We start from the raw sequence: 27,094 nt of genomic DNA on the forward strand, positions 1-27,094 counted from the left end.
ATTTAACTCAAATTAAAAATACAAAAAATTACTTGATCAGTAAAAATTTATTTAAATTTTCTTAAATAATTCAAAGTCTTTTTAAAATATTATATCATACAATTATTATCAACTTGTTAATAAAGCAAAAGGACATAACAAGCCCCAATCTCACGAAACTTTATATAAAAAAATGATAAGTAAAAAACATATAAATTTGGCTAAAATACATAGGGAAACGTGGATTCAAATATTAAATTCAAATCATATAATTTTTCTACAATCAATTTTTAGAAGTTAAAATTTGTGATGAGTATACGATCATCTATATCATTGTTATCATATGTAAAAGTAACTTTTAAAAAATAAGATTGCATTAATTCAAAAAACATTTTATTAAAAAATCTTTTTCTATTAAACTAATTGAATCAATCTTTAAAAAATTAAAAACTCCTAAAATGAAGAAACTTGAGTAAAAATAATTACTGTTAGTTTAACAAAATAACAAATCTTGATAATTAAATTTGAGTAAAATTTAGTAGTTTAAAAATTTTGAGTATTTAGTTCATTAATTAGTGAATGATTTCTCTGTTAAAGGGAGTGGGTTCGAATCTTCCTATTAGTGCATGATCTCTTTCTCAAAAAAAGTAAATTCGAATCTTTCTTCTCTAAATACATAAAAAAATAATTTAATTGAAAATAATCATTATACTTTATTTTCTTAAAATAATTTGAAGATAATAAGATTTTAATTAAAATAACTAAGATTAAGATAAAATAATATGATTACGTTGTACATTTAATAAAAGCAAGTAACAAAAAAATAATAAAAGTACTACTAGCTTCATATGAATTCATCTGATTGAATTAAAAATTTAATTTTGATTTAGAAATTAAAAAAATTATTTATCCCCTTATTGGTGTAAAGTTCTAGATGACAAAAGGCCATTTTGGTCATTTAGGAATCAGTAAAGTAAACTGCCAACTGCCGAATTTCTAAAGAATTGAACGACGAGTGTTCAACTCCTATCATCGTTAAGCTACAACACTAACAAAAGAAAAAACTTTTCTACAAAAAATAGAAAATAAATTTTCCCGGGAAAATCATCAAGAAAATCGAAATTAGGGTTTGGGGTTTCAAATTTCCGAATCGGAGAATGTCTCAGACTGGAAAGTTGATGCCGAATCTCGATCAACAGAGCACGAAGATGCTGAATCTCACTGTTCTCCAACGAATCGATCCTTTCATCGAAGAGATTTTGATTACTGCCGCTCACGTCACCTTCTACGAATTCAACATCGATAGCAATCAATGGGTTCGGTTTCTCACAAATCTCTTTTAAGTTTTTGGAATCTTAATTTTTTTTAATTTTTGGTTTAGAATTTGGATTGCTTAAATTACCAAGTTTTTTACTTTTCAGTTTTAGATCCTTTCTCTTTTTTGTTTTTGATATATTTTATTTTTGAAATTTAGAGTCGAAAAGATGTTGAAGGATCTCTCTTTGTTGTTAAGAGGTAAAACAGTATAATATTTGTTGAGCTTTTTTCTTAGCATTAACTTTGTTAGAAGCATGTAATTAACTTGGGATATTGTTTAGCTTATATTAATGATTTCTGATTTTGTTGTCGTTTTTAAGGAATACGCAACCTCGGTTCCAGTTCATTGTAATGAATCGGCGTAACACAGGTCAAAATCCTTAACCTTAATGAAAGAAAGCGGACTTTTTGTTTTCTTTGCTTGATTTGATATTAAAGCTGTTTTTAACAAACAGATAATTTGGTGGAGAATCTACTTGGAGATTTTGAATACGAGGTTCAAGTTCCGTACTTGTTGTATCGCAATGCAGCACAAGAAGTTAATGGCATTTGGTTTTACAATCCGCGTGAATGTGAGGATGTTGCAAATCTCTTTAGCAGGTATAGCATCTTTTTTATTTTTATCCATTTAGCTGACTTTTAATCGAGTTTGAGCATGTTTATCCCAAGTGAATTCAAACATGGAAGTTTAGATCTTTGATATCTTAATATTATGCGTTATTTATCACTTATTATTATTTTTCCCCTAAATGAAGGGTTTAGTACTTGAGGCATTCCTTTGTGGTTTTAGTTTTACACCATTCTTCTGGTTGATTGAATTTTTCACTACTAACAAATGTGGTCACAAGATTCTAGATAAGTGGGGTCAATGCACTCTAATATTGCAAACAGATAATGTATGTGTTCTTAGCCCCACAATAAGTAATTTGGCAATTCATCATAATTTCTAATAAAAAATCCCTTGCACTTATGGCAATCTTTAAACTTCCCTAATTTAAGAAAATACTTTAAAAGCACCCAAATGCAATTTGTATTAATTTGTTTTTTGAGTTTTGATATCAACAAGATAAGTTCTTGGTCTCTTGCATTGATAGTTTGAATTGTAACATTGTATTTGTTTTCTTTTTCGCAGAATACTTAATGCATATTCAAAAGTTCCTGCAAAGCCAAAAGTATCTTCAAGCAAAAGGTAATGGCGTCTATAACGCATTTATAAGGAAGTTATTGCGTTTTTGAAACCTTAGAACATGGTTACCTGTTGAATTTGCCACGGCAGCTTGTGGGGTGTCTGTATTTGATATAAATTTCATAATTAGTGCTTTGGGTACCATATGTTCTTTTGAATAAAACAATGTCTTGTCAATTGTCTGTGTTTTATGTGTGGAGGATCCTTCTGGTGTGAGGTGAGGTATCATTGCAACAAGTGAAGGATTGAGGTAAAGGAGTTAGAGAGGAGGACTAGAGTGAACTTTGTGGTATCAAATGTTGTGCCATGTGAAGGAAATAGAAGGTAGGAAGTGGAGAATGGGGAACAGTTAGGAGGTGGAATTAAGTATTGGAATTGGAAATGGGTGATTGAAAAAAGAGCTTCTTGTGAAAAGTTTATTGTTATAAGAATGAGCCTTAACTACCATATCTATAGGCTATGAGGTGCATCCATAATGTAATTTAATGGATAATACCTGCAAGACATGCTAAGGCACATGGGTAAATTTGGAATTTCATATTTAGCCAAAAAACAAGCATCTACTTGGTGTAATATAAAGACTATCATGGAATGTAATGATTTTAAGGTTGATCCTTGGAAATCCAGTATCCTTGTTTTAGAGCATCTTGCTTCTCCTGCCTCCTGTTGCTATATTTTGGTAGTCACATGCTTAATTTCCTTTCTTCTTATGATGCAAAGTTTTCTAAGCTAATGTGTTATTGTAATGCAGTGAATTTGAGGAGCTAGAAGCAGTTCCTAGCATGTCTGTGATAGAAGGCCCCTTGGAGCCGCCAGCAACTACCTCTCCTGCCACTGATGCTCCTGAAGATTCATCATTTGTCAACTTCTTTAGTGTATGTTCACTGCTGACACTCACGTTTGGGCTCTTCAAGACCTAATATTTATCCAATGTCTCTGATCTCAAATTATTTTGTTCACTAATTTCAGGCTGCTATGAATCTTGGAACTAATGCTCCAAATGGTGCAAATTCAATACAGCCTTACCATTCTATCTCAACCACCCCTCTGTCTTCTCATGTACCACCTGCTGTCTCCACTCCTGCATCTGCTCCGTCAGTTTCATCCCTTACTCTTTCTGCTCCTCCTTCGCTTGATTCATTAAGTAGCAGCAACCGGGTAACCAATCTCGTTAAGCCTTCTGCATTTTTTGCACCACCCCCTTCTTCATCGTCGTCATCATTGATCATGCCGCCTCTCTCTTCATCCATGCCAACTGCTTCTGCTCTTCATCCACCCCTCAATCTGCAACGTCCTTATGGCACTCCAATGCTTCAACCTTTTCCACCACCTACTCCACCTGCATCTCTGACTCCTGGTGTGCCACCTACTTTGCATGATGGACCTCTTATTAGCAGGGATAAAGTTCGTGATGCACTACTAATGCTTGTTCAGGTATTTTTTGACTTTTTGCCTCTTGGTTTGTGCTTTATAACTTATAATGTTAATTAATAGTGGCAAATATGGCTTGGTATATATCATTAATTAGCATTCAGCAAAAAGATAGATACAAAAAAAAAAAAGGGAAGGTAAGAAAAAAACTTATCATTCTTCATACTATGAGTATAAAATGCAAATGCCCCTGAAAACGAGAGATGCGATTAGTATTGCCCAAATGTGAACATCTTCGCACCTGTGGAATAGTAATGATGATAATTCTTCATAGCATTCTGAAGACTGAACTGGATGTCGAATGCTTGGGAGGCCACCGATAAATTCCTGTTTGCATACATTTATTCATAATTTGAAGCCTCCTTATGATGAAGGCTTCTAGGTATTGATTGACTCTTTTTTCTGTTCTTATGCCAGGATGATCAATTCATTGACATGTTCTACCAGGCATTGCAAAAGGTGCATCATTCTTGAGCATCTAAAGTTGATCCTCTAAACTTCATTTCAATGTTCCATGTGCACCATATACTTTTATTTTCTTCAGTCAGGTATCTCAGCTTTGACACATGATTCGATCTGCCCTGATTGTTAAAGGAGCACAAGGTGTGAAAACGTACTTTGAGTTGCTGATGTGGCATAAAGGCTGTAGGTCACATAGAAATAAACCTAAACTCTCACCTTCATTTCCTCCACAAACAAGGTCACCATAGTTCCATCCCCATCAAACGTTGCAGCAGATGTGGTGAGTGGAGGATAAGGTGAAAAATTACCGCATTAGTTTTGGTTCAGGATTTTCAGGCAGCTTGATGGCATGTGTTTTTGTGGACTCTAATCTGCTCTGCTGTCAGTTGATCGAATCAATCACAGAAGATTGAATGCCTAATTCAACAAAGTAAAAGTCTGAGGTGTGGAATGGACATTGAAACAGAGTTTGAGGGTTAAAATGGCGTTTAGACTTAAAGCAGTAATGGAATTCCCCTTGCCAGATTTCTTGGATTCCTCAATGATTGTAAAATTGATTCTGTTTATAGTGAGACCACTCTGTCCTGTCAATTTATAGGAGAAGTTGCTCGTGTCAGTGTCAGCTCTTTCCGTCTCTTGGAAGCATTGGAAGCTTGGTTTAACATGGTTGTATCGTTTGTTTGGTGGAGTGTACTAGTAGGAAAAAGAAGTTGTTCTTTTCTTTTATTCGGCTTAAGTGCTAATGATGTATGATGTAAGTTCCTGGGAATATTTAGGATTCTGCAAGCATTTGTCCAAGACTTTGCTAATGTGACTTCAAAGTTATATTTAGCCACTTGAGAAATATAGGCTAGGCTAGGCTAGGCTAGCAGGAGCACCATTTTTGTCTAAAGATTGCTTAATCAAAGTTTAGCTGAAGTAGCTAATAATGAATTTTTAAACTTCCAAGTACTAAAGATTGTTTCACTATAATTAATTTGGGTATGAAATGTACAATCAACAGCGAAAGGGCTTTCTTTCTGTCTTTGGATTTGGAATTATTTAACACCATTTTTTGAGTGAATTTGTATTCTAGAAATCGAATCCTAGTATAGAAAACATCCAATTCTAAATTTATTCCCTTCACAATCTCAAGTTTGTACTTTTAATCTCTCAATCCCGATCTTAATAAACTTAATCCTCACACCTTTATTAAAATTCCATTTAAAGATAATTGATATTAATAACCGTCATTCTTATAGTTTTATTAAAAATCGATTTACTGATAATTGATAACAGCATTAAACATTAATACGAAATAATTTTGTTTTTAATAAAAATATTTAGAAGACTTAAGAATCTTTAAAATACTCTACTGTTATTTAATTAAAATAATTTAAACTGTTACCCATTAGGTCGTCTAGTAAACCACCTCAATATATAAGTTACTAGAAAATACTATATTAGCTAAGTTTAGATAAAAATCTTAACACTATTATCAATTATTCGTAAATGGATTTTTAACAAAAATTTAGAGACTAAGCTTGTCGGTATTGGGATAAAAGGACTGCAACTTCGGATCTAAAAAATCAAATTCAAACTTCGAACTAGTTTAAACTATCTACAGCGCAGTGATGCATACAGATTTTTGAGTGTAAATGGCAATTAGGCAAAGGACTTTAAACAGGCCCATGGAGATAGCGGCCTTCTTCATCTAGGTTGAGCCCGCCCAATCACGCAGTATTGTTCTGTGGCAACTGGCAGCAGGCAACACAAGGGAGCTGGGACTCGGCTTGTTCCTTACTTGCCTTTGCAGTAGACATGGCGGCACTCAGAAGACTTATTACTGGAAACCCAAAACACTCTTCCCTTATTCCTCCTACCCTTCTTATTTTCCGTAGAGGTATCGCCTCTAAGCTCTTCGTTGGAGGTACTCTTTTTCTCTCATTTTCATCCACTTTTTTATTATCCTATTGACTGATTTCAATCTTTTTTATTATCTGTTATTTTAATAGTTTCTGCTACAGAATCCGCTGCTTATCCTTTAAATAGAAATCTCAAATCAAAGTTATCTTTCAATGACAGATTCATAGTAATTGAAAATGAAAGCATGTTTAGGCTGAAATTACTTGAAATCAACAAACCCAAGTAATAAATCTGTTTATAACATCTTAGTACTTTGGTATGTTTATCATCCAATAGTGACAGTTACAACACTGAATAAAAAATGGTTGCTTAATCTCATAGTACTACTCTTTTGCTCATTACATTCCCTTTGTAAACAGGTCTATCATTTTACACCACAGAGAAAGGATTATTAGATGCATTTTCCCAGTATGGTCAAGTTATGGAAGGTCAGTAGGTGATTGGATCTATTTATGTGATAATATTGAGCAATAGTCTTAGGCTTTTAAGACTTTGTTCGCTTAAAAGTATACCGACATTGTTACTTTTGCCAGCCAAAATTGTAACCGATAGAGTTTCGGGTAAATCTAAAGGTTTTGGATTTGTTACTTATGCATGTGAAGATGAAGCTGAGAAAGCAATAACTCAGATGGACGGAAGGGTACAGCATTCTTTTCCTTTCCTTTTTTTATTATGGTATCTTAATGATTTCAGAAATAACAAAGTGATTATTGACAGGCTCTGAATGGACGTGTTATTTTTGTTGACTATGCGAAACCCACATCTAATTTGGGTGGTTCACCTATAGCCAGGGGACCTCCTGATCCAATAACCAAAAACTGACGGCTTTGATAAAGACACATACATTTCAAAGACACTGTCAGTGAGAATTAGATACAATCTTATGTTATATACAAAGCATATTATCCTAATAATTCATTTGCACAATGATAAAAGTGGTTCACAGTCATTTCAGATCAATCTAGCAGCCCAGAGGTCTGCTCAGCACTAGAAAGCAAGAGCTGATAGAAGTTTGCATCAAAATCTTGTGGTCAAAGAATCCAGTGAAGGACATTGGCTACTAAAGTTCATAGGTTGTTTTTGTATTTGTTATTGTAGTTGCTTGGGCATGATGCATTTGAGTATGTTGAAGCAGCAGATACTTAAAGCTGGCTTTATGGAGAACAAATAAGGTAGTTAGTCTCGAATCTTATAATACTCAATACTGATTTGTTTGTTTTTGTTCAATAAACTATCTTCCTTTTAAGTAAGATCGTTAATGTGAATATTGCTGTACCTCCATTACCATGATATGAATGCAATTAATTTATCACTAGTATGCCAAGTTTATGCCAGTGACTTTCTTTCATTTGGAAGATTCCTTCATACTTGTGCATGTATGATCAAACTGGTGAGAGTGAACTGGGAAGATATCTTTTGTTTTGATTGGTGCTGGTGCTGGTGCTGAATGTGAAGATATTGGCTAAGCTGAATTTGTCATCTTTTGCAGCTAAGAAGCTTGAAGGCATCAGCGGTAGCAAGGGCTTAGGATTGAATCATAAGACAGTATTAATCATTTATGAATTTGAGTTATAGATGGGGCTTGTATTGAAAGTTTTTGTTCATCATCATGTTGGTTGGTTATCATCCGTGATACTAAAATATCATTGTAGACTTTGAACAATAACTTGGGGCAACCTTTTTTTTTTCAACCTATTTTGTTTTATTTGAGTAATATTTCACTAATTTGCATGTGTTTGAGAAAGACTATAGATCGTTTATGCTGCTTTGGGACATGTTTGGTTTGTTTATATACATGGTTGTAACTACTTGGTGTATGAGAATTTTATGGGGCTTGAACAACGGAAAATGTTAAAAGAATCCAAAAAGAATAAGTCCTTAACTCTTTTCCTTTCAAGTTTGTATTATTTACACAAATTTCTATCTCCTTAGAAAAAATATGTTAAATGATGAGAAAGCAAGATAAGGACCTCAAACTCTCCATTTCGTGCTGGGATTCGACTTTATACTCAAATAAGAAAATAATTAAAAATTAAAAATATAATGCAACGAAAAAATAAATTAATATTTAATTAGAAAAATAGTCGAATTTTACAAAATTAAAGTTTGTGCTTTTCATGTAACTTTCAAGTTAATTATAAACACTTATAAGTTTAATAGTTACATACCTTGTTTTATATATCGTAATCAAAAATCAATTAAATCCAAAATATTTGCTTTTTCACTGTTAGGATTTATCAAATCTTCAATCACTTAAGTGTTTGGCTTCTAACAGTAATCCACATAGTGATCAAATAAGACCTTCTCAAAGGTAAGACTTTTACTTGTGCTAATAAGTTTTGTTTCTAAAACAAAAAGATAAAATTTTTTTGCCTAATCTTATTTTTGTCAAACAAAAAAAACTATTTTTCTTTTCTTATTTTATGAAACAGTTGAGAAATGGCTGGAGGTTTAGAGTTTTAGTTTGCAAACATAATATATTTATATAGTCGAACTAAGTTGTGACCCTAAATACAATAGTTGTATTTTAATTTAATTAAGTTTCTATGAACTTAATTAATTTTTCACTTTATTTTGGTCTCTTTCAATTAAGTCCAACTTAATTAAATGTCCTTATTTAATCCCAATCATGTCACTTAATGCATGTGACCCATTAAGCTTTTAACATGTTGGCAATAAATATAAATCCTAATCAAATATCAATTTGATAATTTATATGTATAGATCATGAGCGGCATCTAGCAATACATCATAAGCACCCAAATATTAGAGAGTTAATTAAAGAATTTGACAAAACCCTTCAGTGATAAGCCTATCAGTGCATACGGTCCTTTCATCAAATATCCCGGATATATCATTAAGTATGGCTCAGTGTCTATTGGTGATATTCCATATTAGTTTTCATAATTCATGACTAACATTATGAATTTAGGAAACTAACTTTCCTCAAATTCATCATACTTGAGCCAAAGACTTTATACAAGTTAATCAAGGATTAAGAACAAGTGAGATACATCCCCTCATATCACTTGGGGTGATGAATCCTCTTTTGACCACTCATTCACCTTCGCATGCTTCATGGCATACCCAAAAACACCTTGTTTAGGCATTTGGTCGCTTCTAAACCGGTAGAAGTGAAATCAAAATATGTCATTCCCCATACAAGATGACTTGGTGTCTCAAGTCTAAGGATTAGTTGCACGACTATCACATGAAAACATATTCCATAGGCATTTGAGTGAAATACCAAATGAAGTTCTCATAACAGGTCATGTTTAGTGAACTTGTTCTTTAACAAGTACCTACATGTTATCCTTAAGTATCCCATATACTTCAATTTATGAGATCGATTACTTACTTCCCAAGTAAGGAGGCTTAACATGTACTAGTCTTTAAGCATTGTCAATGCCTTGTCTTGGTAATAGAATGGCTAAGAACAATTTTAAGAACATGGCTTTAATGCATAGTGATCTCATAATTGTAATAACTTTGCAATTCTCTAACAAGGCTTTTATGTTCCATGGGCTTCATCCAATTAGTACTTCATAACTCCTTATTATTGCATTAAATGACAATATATATTAATTGACCAATCCAATTGGTTCAATGGCATATACCAACAATCTCCCACTTGCACTTGAGTCAATTGTTAACATATCCAATATCAAACTTTTTCGCTTAGCAATTGTGTCTCTACTAAGACAACTCAAATTGCAATATTTGAGAATATGTTAATTTATATGTTTGACAATCTCCATTATCATAATCGAAATATTACTTTAGATTACAACGAAACCTTGATTCCATTATTATGGCTCTTGTTGTTACTTTAATAACTTGGAATCGTTTATTGGTTCATTAAACCAATGATCCAAATATCTCTTCTTTTGTATCCTAAACAAAAAGTTTGTATCTGATTATAGATATAATCATACAATTATCTCTTGTTTTGAAACCAGTCCAATACAACTGCTCAATCATAACTTTATATTACTTTTAACATTTAGGATTCTCTCTATGTTAAACTCCTTTAACATGTAATCCTAAATTTTTTTGTTGAATCCCTTTTTAGGCTCTAACTCTTTACTCCCATTTTGTTTTTCTTATACTGGAAAATGTATCTTATACACTATTAATGAGTAACTTATCTTGCTCCCACTAATCTTATGATGTGCACAAAATATGTTTATCTTATTCAATGCATTCAACTATTTTGAATTTATTACATTGAATGTCACGACCCGGAACTCCCCATCGAGCTCGTGACAACCGTCGCGAGGCCTCGACAAACATTCTTCACCCCGAATGTTGATCAAAACCTCGCAAGGCTCTCGTATCAGCTTCTGCACTTCCCCGGTGAGCAATAGTTATCAAATATCAAAATTCGAAGGATTACAAATCATTTTCAAATCAGAACATAACATATTATTTTTTGGCTCAAAGGGGCATTTTCGTCATTTTTTTTTTCGAAAATCTCAAAACTTGCTAAAAATGTAGTAGGTAAGCCGAAAATATATATTTAATGATTTAAAAACAAATTAAGTATTTAAAACATTCATTTGAAGTGAAAATTTGACCATTTGAATATAATAAAAATATTCATAAAATAAACTATTTTCTTGTAAAATAATTTTCATAAAACTATCGGTACATAATTCTTATAGCGTAAAAGTTAATTATATTCATGTATACTATAAAGCAGATAACCAAAGCATAAAATTTCTTTTACAGTGACACGTGGGCCCACATCTAACCAAAATGCATCGGAAGCTGGAAACCTACAGCTTTTATCGATTCGAGTCCAAATGAAAGTCTTTGTCAAAGTCAGCTAACTATGAAATTCCTCGAGCCTGAAATGTGAGGAAATGAGGGTGGTGAGATTATAAAATCCCAGTGAGTAAACAGATACCATCTAAATTATCTAAAGTCGAGTAAATAGAGACAATTAAAATAAGTCATCACATTGTAATTTCATTACCTTTCAACTCATTTCAACAAAATAAAATCAATCCATATAAATCGAGTAATCAACCTGGCTAATGAATTTTTTAAAACTTTGGCTCGTGGCAAAACTCATACTCGGTGATACCTTGCGCAGGGCATCCAACCGAGTCCGCCAAGGCTGTTAAAATTTTTGTATACACTTAAAATATATTTTTAGTTTGAGAAAAATACAGTCGTTCCTTGGCGTTGGCTGAGTACCCCTTCACGTGGTGGTTTGACGTGAAGTGAACCCTAAGCTTTACCCCAGGAGATACCCTACGCGTCTCTCTGTTCGAGGTAAGAATATAATGGAGTTTACCGTGCCCCTCTAATAGGCTGGTCCACAGAACACCTTCTGCAGTGAATAATTAATATATACTCCATTAATCAATAAAATTCATTCTAGCATGACATGGCAATTTATTACAACCTAGCCTCTCAAGGCTGAATACTCAGTACAAATAATTCTAAACTAAAATCAGTTTAGCCATTCATGCTCATATATTGTCATAAGCCATTCAATTTAAAACCATAAATTTACAACAGAAGCAGACAGTCTCCAATTACTCTATTTTCAAAACCAGTATTCGATTTTCCAGAAAATTTATAAAATCACAATTTCTCTTAAAGCATAGCAATGTACCATTTAAACCCATTTTTCATAAAATCACACAATTATATAAAACTACTCTAGATAATTAAGACGATAATAAGTTCACTCACAGTTCTAGGAGTCGATGTACTCCTAATCCCAGTCTCCAAGCCCAATCTCTGTACTTTTACCAGTGTACTTTGCTCATCACCTATCCACAATGTACAATACATAATTCACCACATCAATGCTTGACCATTATAAAATCAATTCAGGCTCGGTATATATGCATGATATGATATGCAACTTATCCGATTACCGCTTATATGCGGTGCTGACCTAATTCGGCCTATTATCTTCAATTTAATTCCAAATCAATTCTTCTCACTTTCTACACTCTAATTATACTTAAATTACCTTAGTGAGTGTGAATGAGATTCAATTTATCAGTCTCGATAGCAAATTACGAAAATAACCCCAGTGGGTAAAATTCATATTTTTGCTTCAAAAATTCCCATTATTTTTCTAAGCTCATAATTCATCATAATTCCTCAAATAAACATCAAGATCATTAGCCAATATTCACCTAGAAAATTCGGCCAATAATGGTAATGGAGGAAAATAAATTCTTTTCTTATTGTTTTGTTCCTAAATATGCTAAACTAACTAAAAACACTAACATAACTTAAAATCAAATTAATCTAACAACTTTCTCTCTCCTAACCCATTTGATCAGCCACCAATTCATCATGAAAACGTGTAATTTAATCATGGAAAATAAGGAGAAATGCTTGGGAATAAGAAAACTCAAGCTTAATAGAAAAAATCTCACATTTTTCACTTAATTTCCTTGAAAATTCACACTTTTTCTTTGATTTTCTCTCTCTAGGGTTTTGTTTTTATTTTCTCTCTCTTCTTGCTGGTTTGGCCAGCCATAGGGTGGAAGATGGGATGATTTTTGTGCCTTTTAAAAAGGAAAATAATAAATTAATAAAGGTGTGACACGTGGCATCATGTCATTGGCCTGTTTTTAAAACTTTAAAAATTTTAATCCTTTTTATCTCCACCACACAATTAGTCAATGGTCAAAATGAGGATACGAGATGACCATGTGCTGGAAAAATGTCCTGGTGGTGGAAAATTACTGTTTTGCCCCTGGGGTGGTAAAATTACCATTTTACCCCTATACTCCAAATTATATCAGAATTAAAATTTTTCACTTCTAAACCTCAAATCATACTCCAATAAGTCAAATGGGGCCAAAAATCTTTTCTAAAAATTCCCATTTTCTCCCTAAGTGGAAAATGACCATTTTGCCCTTAGATAGCGAAAATTTCGATTTGACTCCAAATTGATCCTCGAACTCCGAATCACCATATTAAACCATTCTGGGACTTTAAAATTCTTAATTTCATTGTAAATTCTCTATTTGATCTAGTTCGAGGCTTAAATCAACATTGTTGTACCTCTAGGTATAATATCGACTTTTGTAAATTTTTCGGAACTCTCTTAGCATGCAAACATGCTATCCATCACATGTATGTCATGACAAATATTTTTATAGAGTCGGGCTTGTCATCTTCTCCCCCACTTGGATCAACCATATGATCCTTCTTCATGACTGATTTCGATATCCGTCTAAATATTAATATTTTAATATTATTTCATTAATAAAATATTATTTTATTCTAAAAATTTTATCTTGTCTCCTTGGTACCCAAAATACCTTATTATGCCTCACTTGACTTCCGAATCGCCTTTTATCTCACAAATTCTCCTCCGATAAAATTATTGTTATTTTCTCACTTGCGGAATATTTTATCCTAAACTACTCCTTTCATCTTTTATCACTTTTAAACATTTTGATTGACCTCAATTTGCATTTGATCAACTTTATTTATCACCATATCAAAGTATGGGGTATTTCATTGAATAAAGATTATTATCCAATTATTCATGTTGGATTTTTTAGTAGACTCATCTTACATGAGTAGGGCATCAATATGCATCCTATTAATGGTTTGTATTTAATGGATTTATCTTATGAATTATGCATCTTTATGCATCCTATTCAATCAATTTTTGTACATAGATGTTATCTATTGGATTTCATAATTTCACGACCCTTTGACCTTTAAAGTGTCATTAGCTCCCACTATTTCTATCATGTATAGAAATCTTGCTAAGTAAGCTTATTTACTTTCCTTTGGGATGTTATATCCCTAACTTTTATGTATACTTACATGTCATTAGTCATTCATCATTGGTTATGGGATGAAATCCTCTCAAAGGTTAGTTCATGCAATTAATTGGGTTTAGAATGCTTTATAATTTATCTCTTATGATTTCAATATGATAATCAATTGTTATTTAGTTCTAAGTAATCTTAATTTAGATCTAAAATTTTAATAAGAATGCTTCTTGACTAAATATGTTTATAATCCTATTATGAATTCATTGAGTTATGACTCAATTTTATTTAGTCAACTCATTAATTCCCTTTTTGATTCATAATCAAAAGAAAAATAATCTCACAATGATATTATCATTATGACTTAGTATTGATTATCATATATTCAAGGTTATACTTAAGGATAAATAATTTAGAACAATTTCAAAATAAAATGAGATATAATGTAAATATATAAATATATATATAAGCTAAGCATCTCATGCTAGCAAAATATAAGTCTATGTTTCCTAAACATAAAATAAATATTTAGCCATAAGCCCAACACCAAAACATCTCATCTTGACAATCATGTCATGAAAACATTCAATGTTCTAAAATTATTTATTGTTCCACAATCGAATCTAGGTCGACAAGCTTGATCACCATTAACTAAGGTTGTCCCCTTCATGATCTTATTCTTCATTGCTCCTTGTCATTAGTTCCTTCAGTATGTCATACATATTAAAACCATTAATAAAGAGTAAGGTATCATATACAAAGTAGTGAAAAATTAATCATCATGTAATTCATATCTAAAGTGGAAGCTTCATTTTGTTTCTTCCCTTTGATGGATTCAAGATAATCCCTGCAATTGTGCCTCCAATGCCCAAGTTTGCCGCAGAAATGGCATTTATCATTATCCTTGTCTTTCTTCACTCCTCCAGTAAGCTTTATACCTTTTGAAGTTGATGCTTTTTCACCCTTGTCTTTCTTAGAAAATTTTCTTTTCTTTTTTTTATTTTTCTTAAAAGAGACAAGATGAATTGAAGGTGTCTCCTTCGCAATGGTGTTCTCAGCCTGTGTGAGTATATTCAATAAGTCTGAAAGGGTTACCTTAATCTTGTTCATGTTGAAGTTCAACACAAACTGTGAATAGCTCTTTGGTAGTGAAGAAAGTACAAGGTCTATGCTTAAATCATGATCCGTAACCCAACCCAACTACTCAAGTCGAGTGATATATCCTATCATCTTAAGCACATAAGGCCTTATTGGGCTTCCCTTAGACATCTTATATCAAAACAATTCCCTTGAAATGTCGAATCTCTTTGTGTGACTTTCTTTATCGAACATTTCTCTAAGGTTTAGGATAATATCCATAACATTCATAGCTTCATGTTGCTTTTGAAGATTTGGAGCCATACTAGCCAACATCACATATCTGGCTTGATCGAGATCATCCATATAAACTCTATAGGCCTCCTGTTCCTCATTTGTAGCATCATCGCTAAGCTCCTTAAGAATACGACCATCTAAGACATAAGCCTTTTTCTCTTGTTTCAAGATAATCTTGATATTGCGAGACCAATCAATGAAATTTGGGCCTGTCAACTTGTTTGCATCAAGTATGCTTCTAAGTGACAAACTATTTGCCATGATAGATTTTTATCCTATATAAACCAACATATATGATTATTAGTCATTAACGCAAATTATATAATCATAAAGATAAGGTTTTAGAATCTTATATGATTATTCTCAATATTTTATAAAGATAATAACCCTCATCTACTATTTCAAGAAATTTAACCTTTGGACTTCTTATTGAGCTAGGACCTTTTTCATCCCACCATGACCTTGAGTGACTCAACAAGCCATAATGAAACTAATTAGGTAGTTAACTTAGCTTATCAATTGTATCTTATACAATTCCTAGATCAGTTAGGTGACAACTCTTTGTCTAAATACATCATATATATTTTGCCTAACTATACCTCTAATACTACGTGGTCATGTGTGACACATCCGAATAACATGGTACTAGTTGAGGAAGACCCATCAATAACTCAAACGTACTCGTGTAAAAGTTTGGCCTTGAGTGACTCAACAAGCCTCCAATTGAAAGAGCAGCCTGGTTGTCTTGTTATATGGTGGAAAGTAACTTTTTGACTCAATATATTAATGAGGGATTTTTATTTATTAATTCATTAATTAAGGTCTCATTGATTTGAAGTTGTTATTGACATGCATAACATTTATCACATTTCACATATATCATATATACATAAATATATATATACTGAAAAATAAATCTATCTCATGCCAACTACTAGAATGATTGTGGACTTTACTAATTCTAATTCCTTGAGCCATTAAGGAAATTAGTTGGTCAAATTCCTAGGGGATTTACACAAATATTGTCTTCTAGTTTTGCTTGTAATCTCTTTGAATCTCCATGGCGCCTTTGGATCTCCATCTTCGATTTACAAAAATTTTTCTAACTCTAGTTTTACACTTTGATGTAATTAATTACATTTTATAATCAAGAAACCTCGAGTTACATTCGAGGGGAGTTAGGTGAGAAAAGAATTTTACAACCCAGAGAAAATAGAGATAAGGAAGGGTGCGCAGACCTTATTTTAAAATAAATATCATAAGAAATAAATTTAACCATCCATGACCTAATCTTCAAAGGTCTAAGTTCATAATCATCCTCATACTTTATAATCACAATCAAAAGCATAGAAATAAATGCAAACTCAATATCACTTGGTGATCTTGTGTGTTATTTAAGAAAAACATCAATTAATTCACTTAAAGTGCTAGACTCAAATTATTTGGTATTGTTTTATTTCAATTTAGTGTTTAAGAAATTCTCATTTTCAAAACACTTAAAGTAAACATTTTACTCCTTATTTCTTATTAGAAATTCATTGAAATAAAACTTTCCTTTTTAAGACTTTTCATTTTAATTCTTTCCATAATTAAAACTCCTTTTAATCTTGGAAACTTCTTTATTTTAGGTAAACTTCCTAAAATATATCCAAGACAACATTTTAATTTCTAACATTTTGAACATGTATTAGTTTCCTAAATTGTATGTTGTTTAAGTTACCTAAATGGTGACTTAACTAATTTTTGGAAACTTCTAGTCAAACCAAAATTTTAAGGAAAGTTCAATGCTATCACATAACTTTAGGAATTTCTTTTAAAGTAGGAAACTATTTCCTGTGAATTTTCCAAATTAAAATACTATCTTTAATTTTAGGAATTGCTTTTAGAGTAGGAAACAATTTTCTATTTTTTATGAATCACCCAAAATTAAAGTAGATGGCATTTAAGTGCTCTTAAAACTCCATAAATCATGAGTCAAACTCATGAAAAAGCTGTTGAAAATTTTCACCAAGTGTGTTGAACAATTAAACAAAAAATTCACGAAGAATTAAGCCCCCAAAAGCGATCATAGCTACCTAACATTTTCTACATTGAATCTTTGTTGTTTTGGAACTTGAAAACATGATTTTTATGAACCTTTTTCATAATAAATCAAGTTTGGCCAAAACATGAAGTAATTTAATTTGATAAAAAAATTTATAATAATTAAAGACTTGTTCATAACACTTACCCAATGTTAGTAAAAATAATCGGCACATTAGTCCCCAAAACATCTCAAAACTATTCGGTTTTAACTTGGTTTCGCAAGCCTTTTAATCCATTCATTAATTCTTCAATTAAACATGATTTTAAACCTTTTAAAACATGTTTTAATGAATTAATTACATGCTGTCCGGATTTCAATTAAAACAAAAAAACAAATTTTAAAGAAAGCCTTTAAAATTGATATATACCATTAATACACAAATCAATCCTATTGATTATCACTAAGAATCAAGCATGCAAATTGCATAAAAAACATCAAACAAAAGCTCTGATACCACTGCAGGGATTCGACCTCATACTCAAATGAGAAAATAATCAAAAATTAAAAATGTAACGCAGTGAAAAAATAAACTGGTATTTAATCAAAGAAACAGTTGAATTCTATAGGATCTATGTTTGTGTTTTTCATGTAACTTTTAAATTAATTATGAATACTTATAAGTTTAATAGTTACATACCTTGCTCTAGATATCGTAATCAAAAGCCAATTAAATTCAAAATATTTGCTTCTTCATCTTTAGGATTTGTCAAATCTTCAGTCACTCAAGTGTTTGGCCTCTAATAGTAATCCACACAGTGACCGAATAAGACCTTCTCAAAGGTAGGACTTTTATTTGTACTAGCAAGTTTTGTTTCTAAACCAAAAAGATAAAAAATTCTTGCCGAATCTTATTTTTGTCAGACAAAGAAAACTATTTTTCTTTTCTTATTTTATGAAATGGTTGAGAAGTGGCTGGAGATTTGGAGTTTTAGTTTGCTAACATAACATATTTATATAGCTAAACTAAGTTGTAACCCTAAATACAACAGTTGTATATTAATTTAATTAAGTTTCTGTGAACTTAAGTAATTTACCACTTTATTTGATCTCTTTCAATTAAGTCCAACTTAATTAAATGTTCTTATTTAATCTCAATCATGTCACTTAATGTGTGTGACTCATTAGTCTTCTAAAATGTTGGCAATAAATATAAATCCTAATCAAATATCAATTTGATAATTTATATTTATAAATCATGAGCAGCATTTAGCAAAACATCATAACCACCCAAATGTTAGACAGTCAATTAAAGAATTTGACAAAGCCCTTCAGTGATAAGCCTCTCAGTGCAATACGATCTTTTCATCAAATATCCCGGATATATCATTAAGCATGGCTCGGTGTCTATTGATGACATTCCATATTAGTTCTCATAATTCATGACTAACGTTATGAATTTAGGAAACTAACTTTCCCTAAATTCATCATGCTTTGGCCAAATACTTTATACAAGTTAATCAAGGATTGAGAACAAGTGAGATACATCCCCTCATATCACTTGGGGTGATGAATCCTCTCTTGACCACTCATTCACCTTCGCATAATCAAGGATTGAGAACAAGTGAGATACATCCCCTCATATCACTTAAGGTGATGAATCCTCTCTTGACCACTCATTCACCTTCGCATGCTTCATGGCATACCCAAAAAACACCATGTTTAGGCATCTAGTCACTTCCAAACCTGTATGGGTGAAATCAAAGTATGTCATTCCCCATACAAGATGACTTGGTGTCTCAAGTTAGAGGACTAGTTGCACGACTATTACATGAGAACATACTCCATAGACACTTGAGTGAAATACCAAATGGAGTTCTTATAGCAGGTCAGTTCAGTGAACTTGTTCTTTAACAAGCACCTACATGTTATCCTTAAGTATCCCATATATTTCAATCTATGAGATCGATTGCTTACATCCCAAGTAAGGATGCTTAACATGTACCAGTCTTTGAGCATTGTCAATGCCCTATCTTGACAATACAATGACTAAGAACAATTTTAGGAACATGACTTTAATGCATAATGATCTCATAATTGTAACAACTTTGCAATTCTCTGGCTAGACCTTTATGTTCCATGGGATTCATTCAATTAGTACTTAATAACTCCTTATTATTGCACTAACATGAAGGAAAACCTTTATCACATATAGTTATGTGATTAAGTATGTATTAATGACAATATATATTCTTTGATCAATCCAATTGGCTCAAAGGCATATACCAACATTTCGTACAAGGTAATTTCCATGAAGCAAGGCAAGTGATTAACAAGTTTTGTGTCAGGGTTCATACCATTTAATTCATTGAGTCTCATGATTTTGTTCGACAAAAAGAATTTCATAGATTGAAGATGATGCGAACACTTAAATAATTTTAGTGTACAATCGATATTGGATTCTTTATTTTGCTCTATTGAACCTTATAATTATCTCACAAAAAACACCTTATTAGTCAAAGATGGTGTGATCACTTCAAATACCCAGTCTCATTTCACTAAAGGTACAGGAGAAAGGCAAGGGCAACACTCCATTTATGAATATCGGTGCCTAACCTACTTCTATACTTAATAGTGTTGCCTGATTGTGTTTCCTTACCATAACATATATTTATTTTTTCTCGTACGTAAGACAAACCTAACACTCTTTACCATAAATTTGTACCCCTCCTAAATTTTGATCCACGTGACATGTCATGGGTTTTTTTTTTTGGGTGAGCTGTCGTGATACTTTTTGTTAACAATTAATAAAATCTTATTTTTCATGTTAAAAATTGAAACATTATTTGAAAAAACTACTTGTTGATCATAAATGCATTTTTTTTTTTACAGTCTCATGGGGTACAAACTAAAAAGTTCCTTCACAACACTTCAAAATGACACTTTGATTCTTTTGATTCAAAATGATGCCTTGAATCCTTTGGCTGTTAACACCATTAGTTAACGGTTAAAAAAATTATGACTAATACTACATAAATATTTTAAGACACAAATGCACTCTAAAAGAAAATCTGCTCATATTTTCTTTAAAAACTTAATAAAATTCATTTTAATATTTAATAAAATTCAATATTTGATAGAGAATAAAAAAACTTAAAACTTAATAAAATTCTAAAACAAGATTTGTGAATGCGGTAGTTTATCTCACTTTGATACTTAATAAATTCAATATTTGGCAGAGAAGAAAAAAAAACTTAAATCTTTTCATATATAGTAATCAAGTTAAAATTATGTCACCCTAACCTAGTCTCAAAGAACAAATTTTGGGTAAAAATTTTTCAACAAAATTAGTAAACGAGTAAGAAATTAATATCTTGACCCAACACTATCAAATTTGAAATATCCATTATTGAACAAAACATTTACTTTGTAATACATTCTTTTCAATGAAAAGAAATTCTTAAATAGTTGGAAAAATAAAGTGTTTGATGAAAATAGATTTTATGTCAAAAAAGAAGTTTATGGTTTTTAAGGTAGATACAACTTCAAATTTCCAAGTCTTCAAATAAAAAAAAATTATTAAGGTTTTAGAGGGAACAATGAGCAAATCTTTTTAAATTTTTTTTTAAATTAAAAAATAATATAAAAGGTATTTATCACGACTCGAAATTTTCCTCGAGTCCGTGACAATCGCCGCGATGCCCCGATCGACACTCATTACTTGGAATGTCAACCGGAACCCCGCAAGGCTTTAATATCAGCTTCTCATTTCCCCTATGAGTAGCCAAATATCATGTTCTAAAAGATTTTAAGCTATTTTCAACTTAAAACAAATAAAATAATAATTTTCGTCTCACAGGGGTATTTTGGTCATTTTTCCTAAAAATTTTGAAACTAGCTAAAATGTAATATACAAGTACAAAACACATAATTAATAATCAAAATGAGTTTAAAAGTCTAAAATCTTCATTTAAAATGAAATTATGATTATTTGGATATAATAAGAAAATAAAAAGAATATTAAGTAAAATATTCTATTTTCTTATAAAACAATAATTTTAGAACACTGCGTAAATAATAATTTTTTATAGCGTAAAAGCAAAATAAATTCCTATATACAGTAGTACAGATAACTAGAGTATGAAATTTAATTTATAGTAACAAGTGGGTCCCCCGAATATTCAAAAGTAAAAAGGACTATGAACCTACAGTTTGGAAAATGCAATTCCCATGGTAGTCCTCGATGCGATCAGCTATCTACAGTCTATTCTGAGCCTGAGTGAGATTATAAAATCCCAGTGAGTAAACAAATACCATCTAAAATATCTAAAGTTGAGTAAATAGAGACAGATAAAATAAATCATCATACTTTAATTTATCATCTTTCAACTCATTTCAACCAAATAAAATTCAATTCATTTAAATCGAGTAATCAACATGGCTTATGAATTTCTTAAAACTTGGCTCATGCCAAAAATTATTCTCATACTCAGTTATCAGGGATACCTTGGCCGAGGGCTATCCCAAACCGAGTTCATCAAGGCTATTAAAAAGTTATATACTCATAAATCATGTTTTTATTTAGAAAATATAACCGTTCCTTGGCGTTGGCCGAGTTCCCCCTCATGTGGTGGTTTGGCGTGAAGTGAACTCTAAAAGTTATACCTCGGGAGTTACCCTACTCGCCTCTCCAACCGAGGTAAAATATGTTAGGATTCCATGCCCCTATAATAAGCTAGTCCACAGAACTTAGCCCACTGCAACAAGCAATACCCACCATACAATAAAATTCAATAACATGATATGGCAATTATCGTAATTCACAGCATTTCAAGGTTAATTATATAGTTCATATATTTCAACACAAATATCAATTCGGCCATTCATGCAAATATTGTCATAAGCCATTCGATTTAAATCATAAACTTACAACATATCAGTGGTCTCCAATTACTCTATTTTTCAAAATCATTATTCAATTTCAAGACAATTTATAAAATCATTTTGTTTAAACACATTTTGTTTATAAAACATAAAGATTTGCCATTTAAACTCATTTTCTATAAAATCATAAAATCGAATAAAAATCACTTTAGATAATTAAGACGATAGTAAGGTTACTCACTATTTCAGGAGTCAAATTTCTATAGTACTTCGACTATCGATCCTCGGGTACAATTTCCTTGCCCTTATCGGAGGACTCACCACCTTGACACAGTACAAAATCGAGAAACTTACTACATTGGTACTAAATCGAAATTAAACTAATTGAGACTAATGCATGATATGGAATGCAAAATGTCCGATTAATCACTTAAATGTGATATTCGACCTAAGTCACACTATACTCGGTCTAATCGGCTAAAATCTCCAATTTGACTCCAAATCAATTCTTCTCATTTTCTACACTCCAATTATACCTAAATTACCTCAGTGACTGTGAATAAGATTCAATTTATCAGTCCCAGATCAATAATCACACATGTCTATACGTTAAGCAAAAATTCAAATTTTCACACCAAAATTTCTCATTTAATTTCTAACCTCACTAAACATCAAATATCACCAAAATATCATGAAATATCATCAATTTTAGCCTCAATATTCTCCCTAGAAAATTCGGCTTCTTATGGGTAATGGGAGAAAATGAATTTTTCTTGTTGGCTTTTCTTGCTACACATCACTAACTAACTAAAAACACTAACATAACTCGAAATCAAATCAATCCAACATCATTCTCTCTCCATACCCATCAGGCCAGCCATGAATTCACCATGAAAACATGAAATTTAACCATGAAAAATAAGGAGAAATGCATGGGAAAGGTAGATCACAAGTCAAAATCAAGAAATTTTACCTTTGATTGCTTGATTACTTGAAATCCACCAATTTTCCCTTGAATTTTCCCACCTAGGGTTGTTGTTCTTCTTTTCTTCCTTTGTTCTTCCCTTTGTTTTCCTTTGGCCGGCCATATGAAGAAAATGGGCTGATTTTGTGCTAAATTTAAAGTTAAATAATAAATGGTTATAAACTTGACACATGTCACCTTATTATTGGTCCATGTGTCATTTCTTAACTATTAAGCTTTCTCTCTCCACCATATAAATTCCTTCCATTATCCATGATAATATTGGATAAAATTCATGTGCTGGACAAGTGTCGGTGGTGTAAAATTACAATTTTGCCACTGAGGTGGCCAAATTACCATTTTACCCCTATGCTCCGAAAAATGTCGAAATTAAAATTTTGCACTTCTCAACCTCAAATCATACTCCAATAAGTCAAATGTGATCAAAATCTTTCAAAAAATTTTCTATTTTATCCTCGAGTGGCAATATTACCATTTTACCCTTGGATAGTGAAATTTTCGATTTAACTCCAAATTAATCCTTGAACTCCAAATCACCATTTTAAATCATTCTTGGACTGTAAAATTTTCAATTTCACCCTATAATCTCTATTTGATCCAGTTCGAGGCTTAAATCAACTTTGTTGTACCTCTAGGTACAATACCGACTTTTGTAAATTTTTCGGAACTCTCCTAGCATGCAAATATGCTATCCATCACATGTATGTCATGACAGGTATTTTATAAGGTCGGGCTTTATAGTATTTACATCTTAAAATATTTATGTATTATTAAGTCTATTTTTTTTTAATAATTGACTAACGGTATAAACTGTTAAGGACCAAAAATGTCATTTTTAAAAAAGGAGGACCAAAGTGTCCTTTTGAAGTATTTTGAATAGACTTTTTTGGATTTTACTTGATTCTTATGTAATCTCACCTCATATTCTCACTATCCAAGTTTCAAACAATATTAAGATAATATATAATATTAAAATAATTATATAAATTATTTAATTAGAATTATAATATAATATTAGTACGTAGTTAAACTACAATACTTGAATAGATCGTTAAACTATGAATAGGATTAGTTAGTTATATATATATATATATATATACATCATTCATTTTTATAACAATATACTTTTATATTATATACAAAATTGTCTTTTATTCTAACCAAATGAAACCTTATCATCTTTGAAAAATTATTCTTCTAAGGTTTTAGAAAAATAGCTGTGTCAAAAGGTTTATTATGAAAAAGGATAATGTCTCTGAATTAGATAATATAAATCTAATTATTCCATTAAAGATTATATTCTTTACCGAGATTAAGTATCCTATCCTCCAAGGATAGGTAGCAATCTTTAAAAAAAAGAAAAAAAAACGAGATTGAGATAATCAAATTAAGACTCAACCATTTTTTCAGAAGAAAAACGAACATGAAGTCAATACAAGGCCTTTAATTAATGACACTAGAGGTAAACTCGTATGTTGCACACAACTTGCCCAGCTTATACCCCTCAAGATGTGGCCCACCCGCCAAACATATCACAACTTCCCTCCTAAGGGTCCATGTGGCAAAATTTGGGAGTCTTGTTGGAAGCCCTCATAAAGCCTCCACGTGGCCAAATGTGGAAACCCCATTGGTGCTTCTTTTTATAAAGTATAAATAAGCTTGAACCTTCAATGTTTTCCTATTTACTACATTGTTTGGGACAACTCCTTAGTTTTCACTCTAAAAATAAAGTTCGAGATTAAAGCCTCTCTTCTTTGCTAAAAAAGGTAGAAATATCCGCTACTTCATCTCAAAATGATTAATGCACAATAAAATTAATTTATGATTAAAATGTTAATGGCCTTAAATTGAATAAAAAGGTAGATAAAAATTAATTAAAAAAATAAAATAAACAAATCATGATTTTTTTAAATACATATATATATATTATTGGTGTATTTTTGAAATAAAAGGTTATGTCACATAGTGTGACTATTAAATGTAGGTAAGTTTTTCATGTAAATAGTTATGTCTCTTGAAAAAGTGACATATTGAAAAAACACTTCTAAATCTAAAGGTTATGTGTTAAATTTAATGTTTCATTTGATTCTTAGTTTTGATTTGACAAACAAGTGATCAAAATTGTTTTTTAGATGTTCAGATAAGTCCAAATAGTCTTTGAAAAAAGTTTTAATGAAAGAGCTAAGTACTTTAAATAGAAAATAAGTAAAGAGTCTCTTCAAATCTAAAAACTGCTTTCAATCTCTTCATCTATCAATAGATGAAGAAAATCTATTGATAGTTGGTTATTTTAGCACCTGGACATCAAAGACTGTGAATATCTATCTATAGATGTGCAACATCTATCGATAAATAGTGACTATGAACAATATAAAAGGACCTTGACTTGAAGATATTGATAGATACATGATATCTATCAATAGATAGCAGCTTGAGGATAGTTCAAAAAGACCTTAACTTGCATCTATAGGTAGATAGCTACCCAAAGATACTTCAAAATGATCATGAGTTGAATCTATATATAGATGGGCATGAATTTAAAAGTTATTGAAGGCAATCTATTGATAGATCAAGAAATCTATTGATAAATGATGACCATTGGACCTTAGAACAGTGTGCTGAATGGCTATTTTCACATTTAATGCACCCCCAACCACCTTTGAAGCTTCAACAACTTTAAATTCAAGCTCCCACAACATTTATGAATGTTAAAAGACTCTGAAACACAACGCCAAAAAGAAAAATTTAGCTAAAATCATTCAATACTCTTTTTACTCTTCTTCTGACATTTAAGTCTTCTATTGTATCATTTATTAAGCTTCATTACTTATTCTTTTCTTCACCAACCATTGCACTTAACTTATTACTCAGCCTTTAAGAGGTATTCTAGCTGCACTTATATTTCTTTCATTATTTTCACTTGAGTGGTTATACCTTAACCGATTGAAAAGGTCGTTTTTGAGTGGCTATACCTTAACCTAGATAAAAGGTAGAGTGGTTGTACTTTAATCATAAAAAGGCATTGTATTGAAAGGTTGTACTTGATCCACAAAAGGCATTGTTTTGAATCTTTTTCTAAATAGTGGATTTGAAACTCCTTAGTAAATCTAAGGGAGAAAACATACGCAAGGAGACTGAACCTTTATAAAAACCATTGTGTTGATTTTTCTCTCTCACTCATTCAATCTTGTTTCTGTTTCTAACTTTTTTTATTAGATACGAAATCAATTATCTTGTTTATTTACAAAAAGAGAATTTGACTTGAAGAAACCTCATTTTCTTGAAATTGAAAATAAATTTTTCAAAATATTTTAGTAAATCTAAGGAAAAGGACGTAAGCAAGGAGGCTGAATCTTTATAAAAACCATTATGTTGATTTTTTTCTCTCACTCATTTAATCTTGTTTGTGTTTCTAACTTCTTTTATCGGATAAGAAATCAATTATCTTGTTTATTCACAAAAAAAATTATTTGACTTGAAGGAACCTCATTTTTTAGAAATTGAAAATTTTCAAAATAGTTAAAATATTCCAATTCACCCCTTCCTAAAACTATACACCTTGAGCTTATTGCACTAACATTATGAAACAACTAAAAACCAGCACAACTCAAAAGTTTGGATATGAAAAGTTATCTTTTCATATTGTAGCTCAAAGGTTATGTTTTATGGAATAAATGGTTGTCTTTTTATAAGATGATTATCAAAACAATACCTTTATCTAAGGATTATGTCTTGCAAAATGCAGAGGTATCTTTAAGACAAAGTGTCATAACTCGATACTC

The 27,094-nt window shown here is 31.4% G+C and overlaps 3 protein-coding genes and 1 long non-coding RNA gene across 8 annotated transcripts; 2 read left to right on the top strand and 2 right to left on the bottom strand.

Annotated features, from left to right (window-relative positions):
• On the top strand, positions 967-5,267 carry LOC18598307 (mRNA-decapping enzyme-like protein). The gene is made up of 8 exons (XM_018122224.1): positions 967-1,295; positions 1,454-1,494; positions 1,617-1,666; positions 1,752-1,896; positions 2,429-2,485; positions 3,234-3,357; positions 3,452-3,916; positions 4,331-5,267. The coding sequence occupies exons 1-8, from the start codon at positions 1,137-1,139 to the stop codon at positions 4,385-4,387; spliced, it is 1,098 nt and encodes a 365-aa protein (XP_017977713.1). The 5' UTR covers positions 967-1,136; the 3' UTR covers positions 4,388-5,267.
• On the top strand, positions 6,048-7,971 carry LOC18598308 (glycine-rich RNA-binding protein 4, mitochondrial). Of its 4 annotated transcripts, none has more exons than XM_007027785.2 (6): positions 6,048-6,284; positions 6,640-6,708; positions 6,814-6,920; positions 6,998-7,138; positions 7,227-7,452; positions 7,770-7,971. In XM_007027785.2, the coding sequence occupies exons 1-4, from the start codon at positions 6,176-6,178 to the stop codon at positions 7,100-7,102; spliced, it is 390 nt and encodes a 129-aa protein (XP_007027847.2). In that variant the 5' UTR covers positions 6,048-6,175; the 3' UTR covers positions 7,103-7,138; positions 7,227-7,452; positions 7,770-7,971. The 4 variants fall into 4 exon arrangements, with proteins under 4 accessions (XP_007027847.2, XP_007027846.2, XP_017976266.1 ...); XM_007027784.2 differs by having other exon boundaries at positions 7,236-7,452; XM_018120777.1 differs by having other exon boundaries at positions 6,883-6,920.
• LOC108661922 lies at positions 15,322-15,681 on the bottom strand. The gene has a single exon (XM_018120909.1). It carries the CDS (start codon positions 15,679-15,681, stop codon positions 15,322-15,324), a length of 360 nt encoding a protein of 119 aa, XP_017976398.1.
• Positions 21,530-23,337, bottom strand: LOC18598309. Of its 2 annotated transcripts, XR_001927942.1 has the most exons (4): positions 23,301-23,337; positions 22,569-22,651; positions 22,109-22,200; positions 21,530-21,718 (listed from the first exon to the last, which is right to left on the bottom strand). It is a non-coding gene; the product is annotated as an uncharacterized LOC18598309 (long non-coding RNA). The 2 variants fall into 2 exon arrangements; XR_001927941.1 differs by lacking the exon at positions 21,530-21,718 and having other exon boundaries at positions 22,077-22,200.

Source organism: Theobroma cacao, chromosome 5 (assembly GCF_000208745.1).
Source record: "Theobroma cacao cultivar B97-61/B2 chromosome 5, Criollo_cocoa_genome_V2, whole genome shotgun sequence".
NCBI lineage: Eukaryota > Viridiplantae > Streptophyta > Magnoliopsida > Malvales > Malvaceae > Theobroma > Theobroma cacao.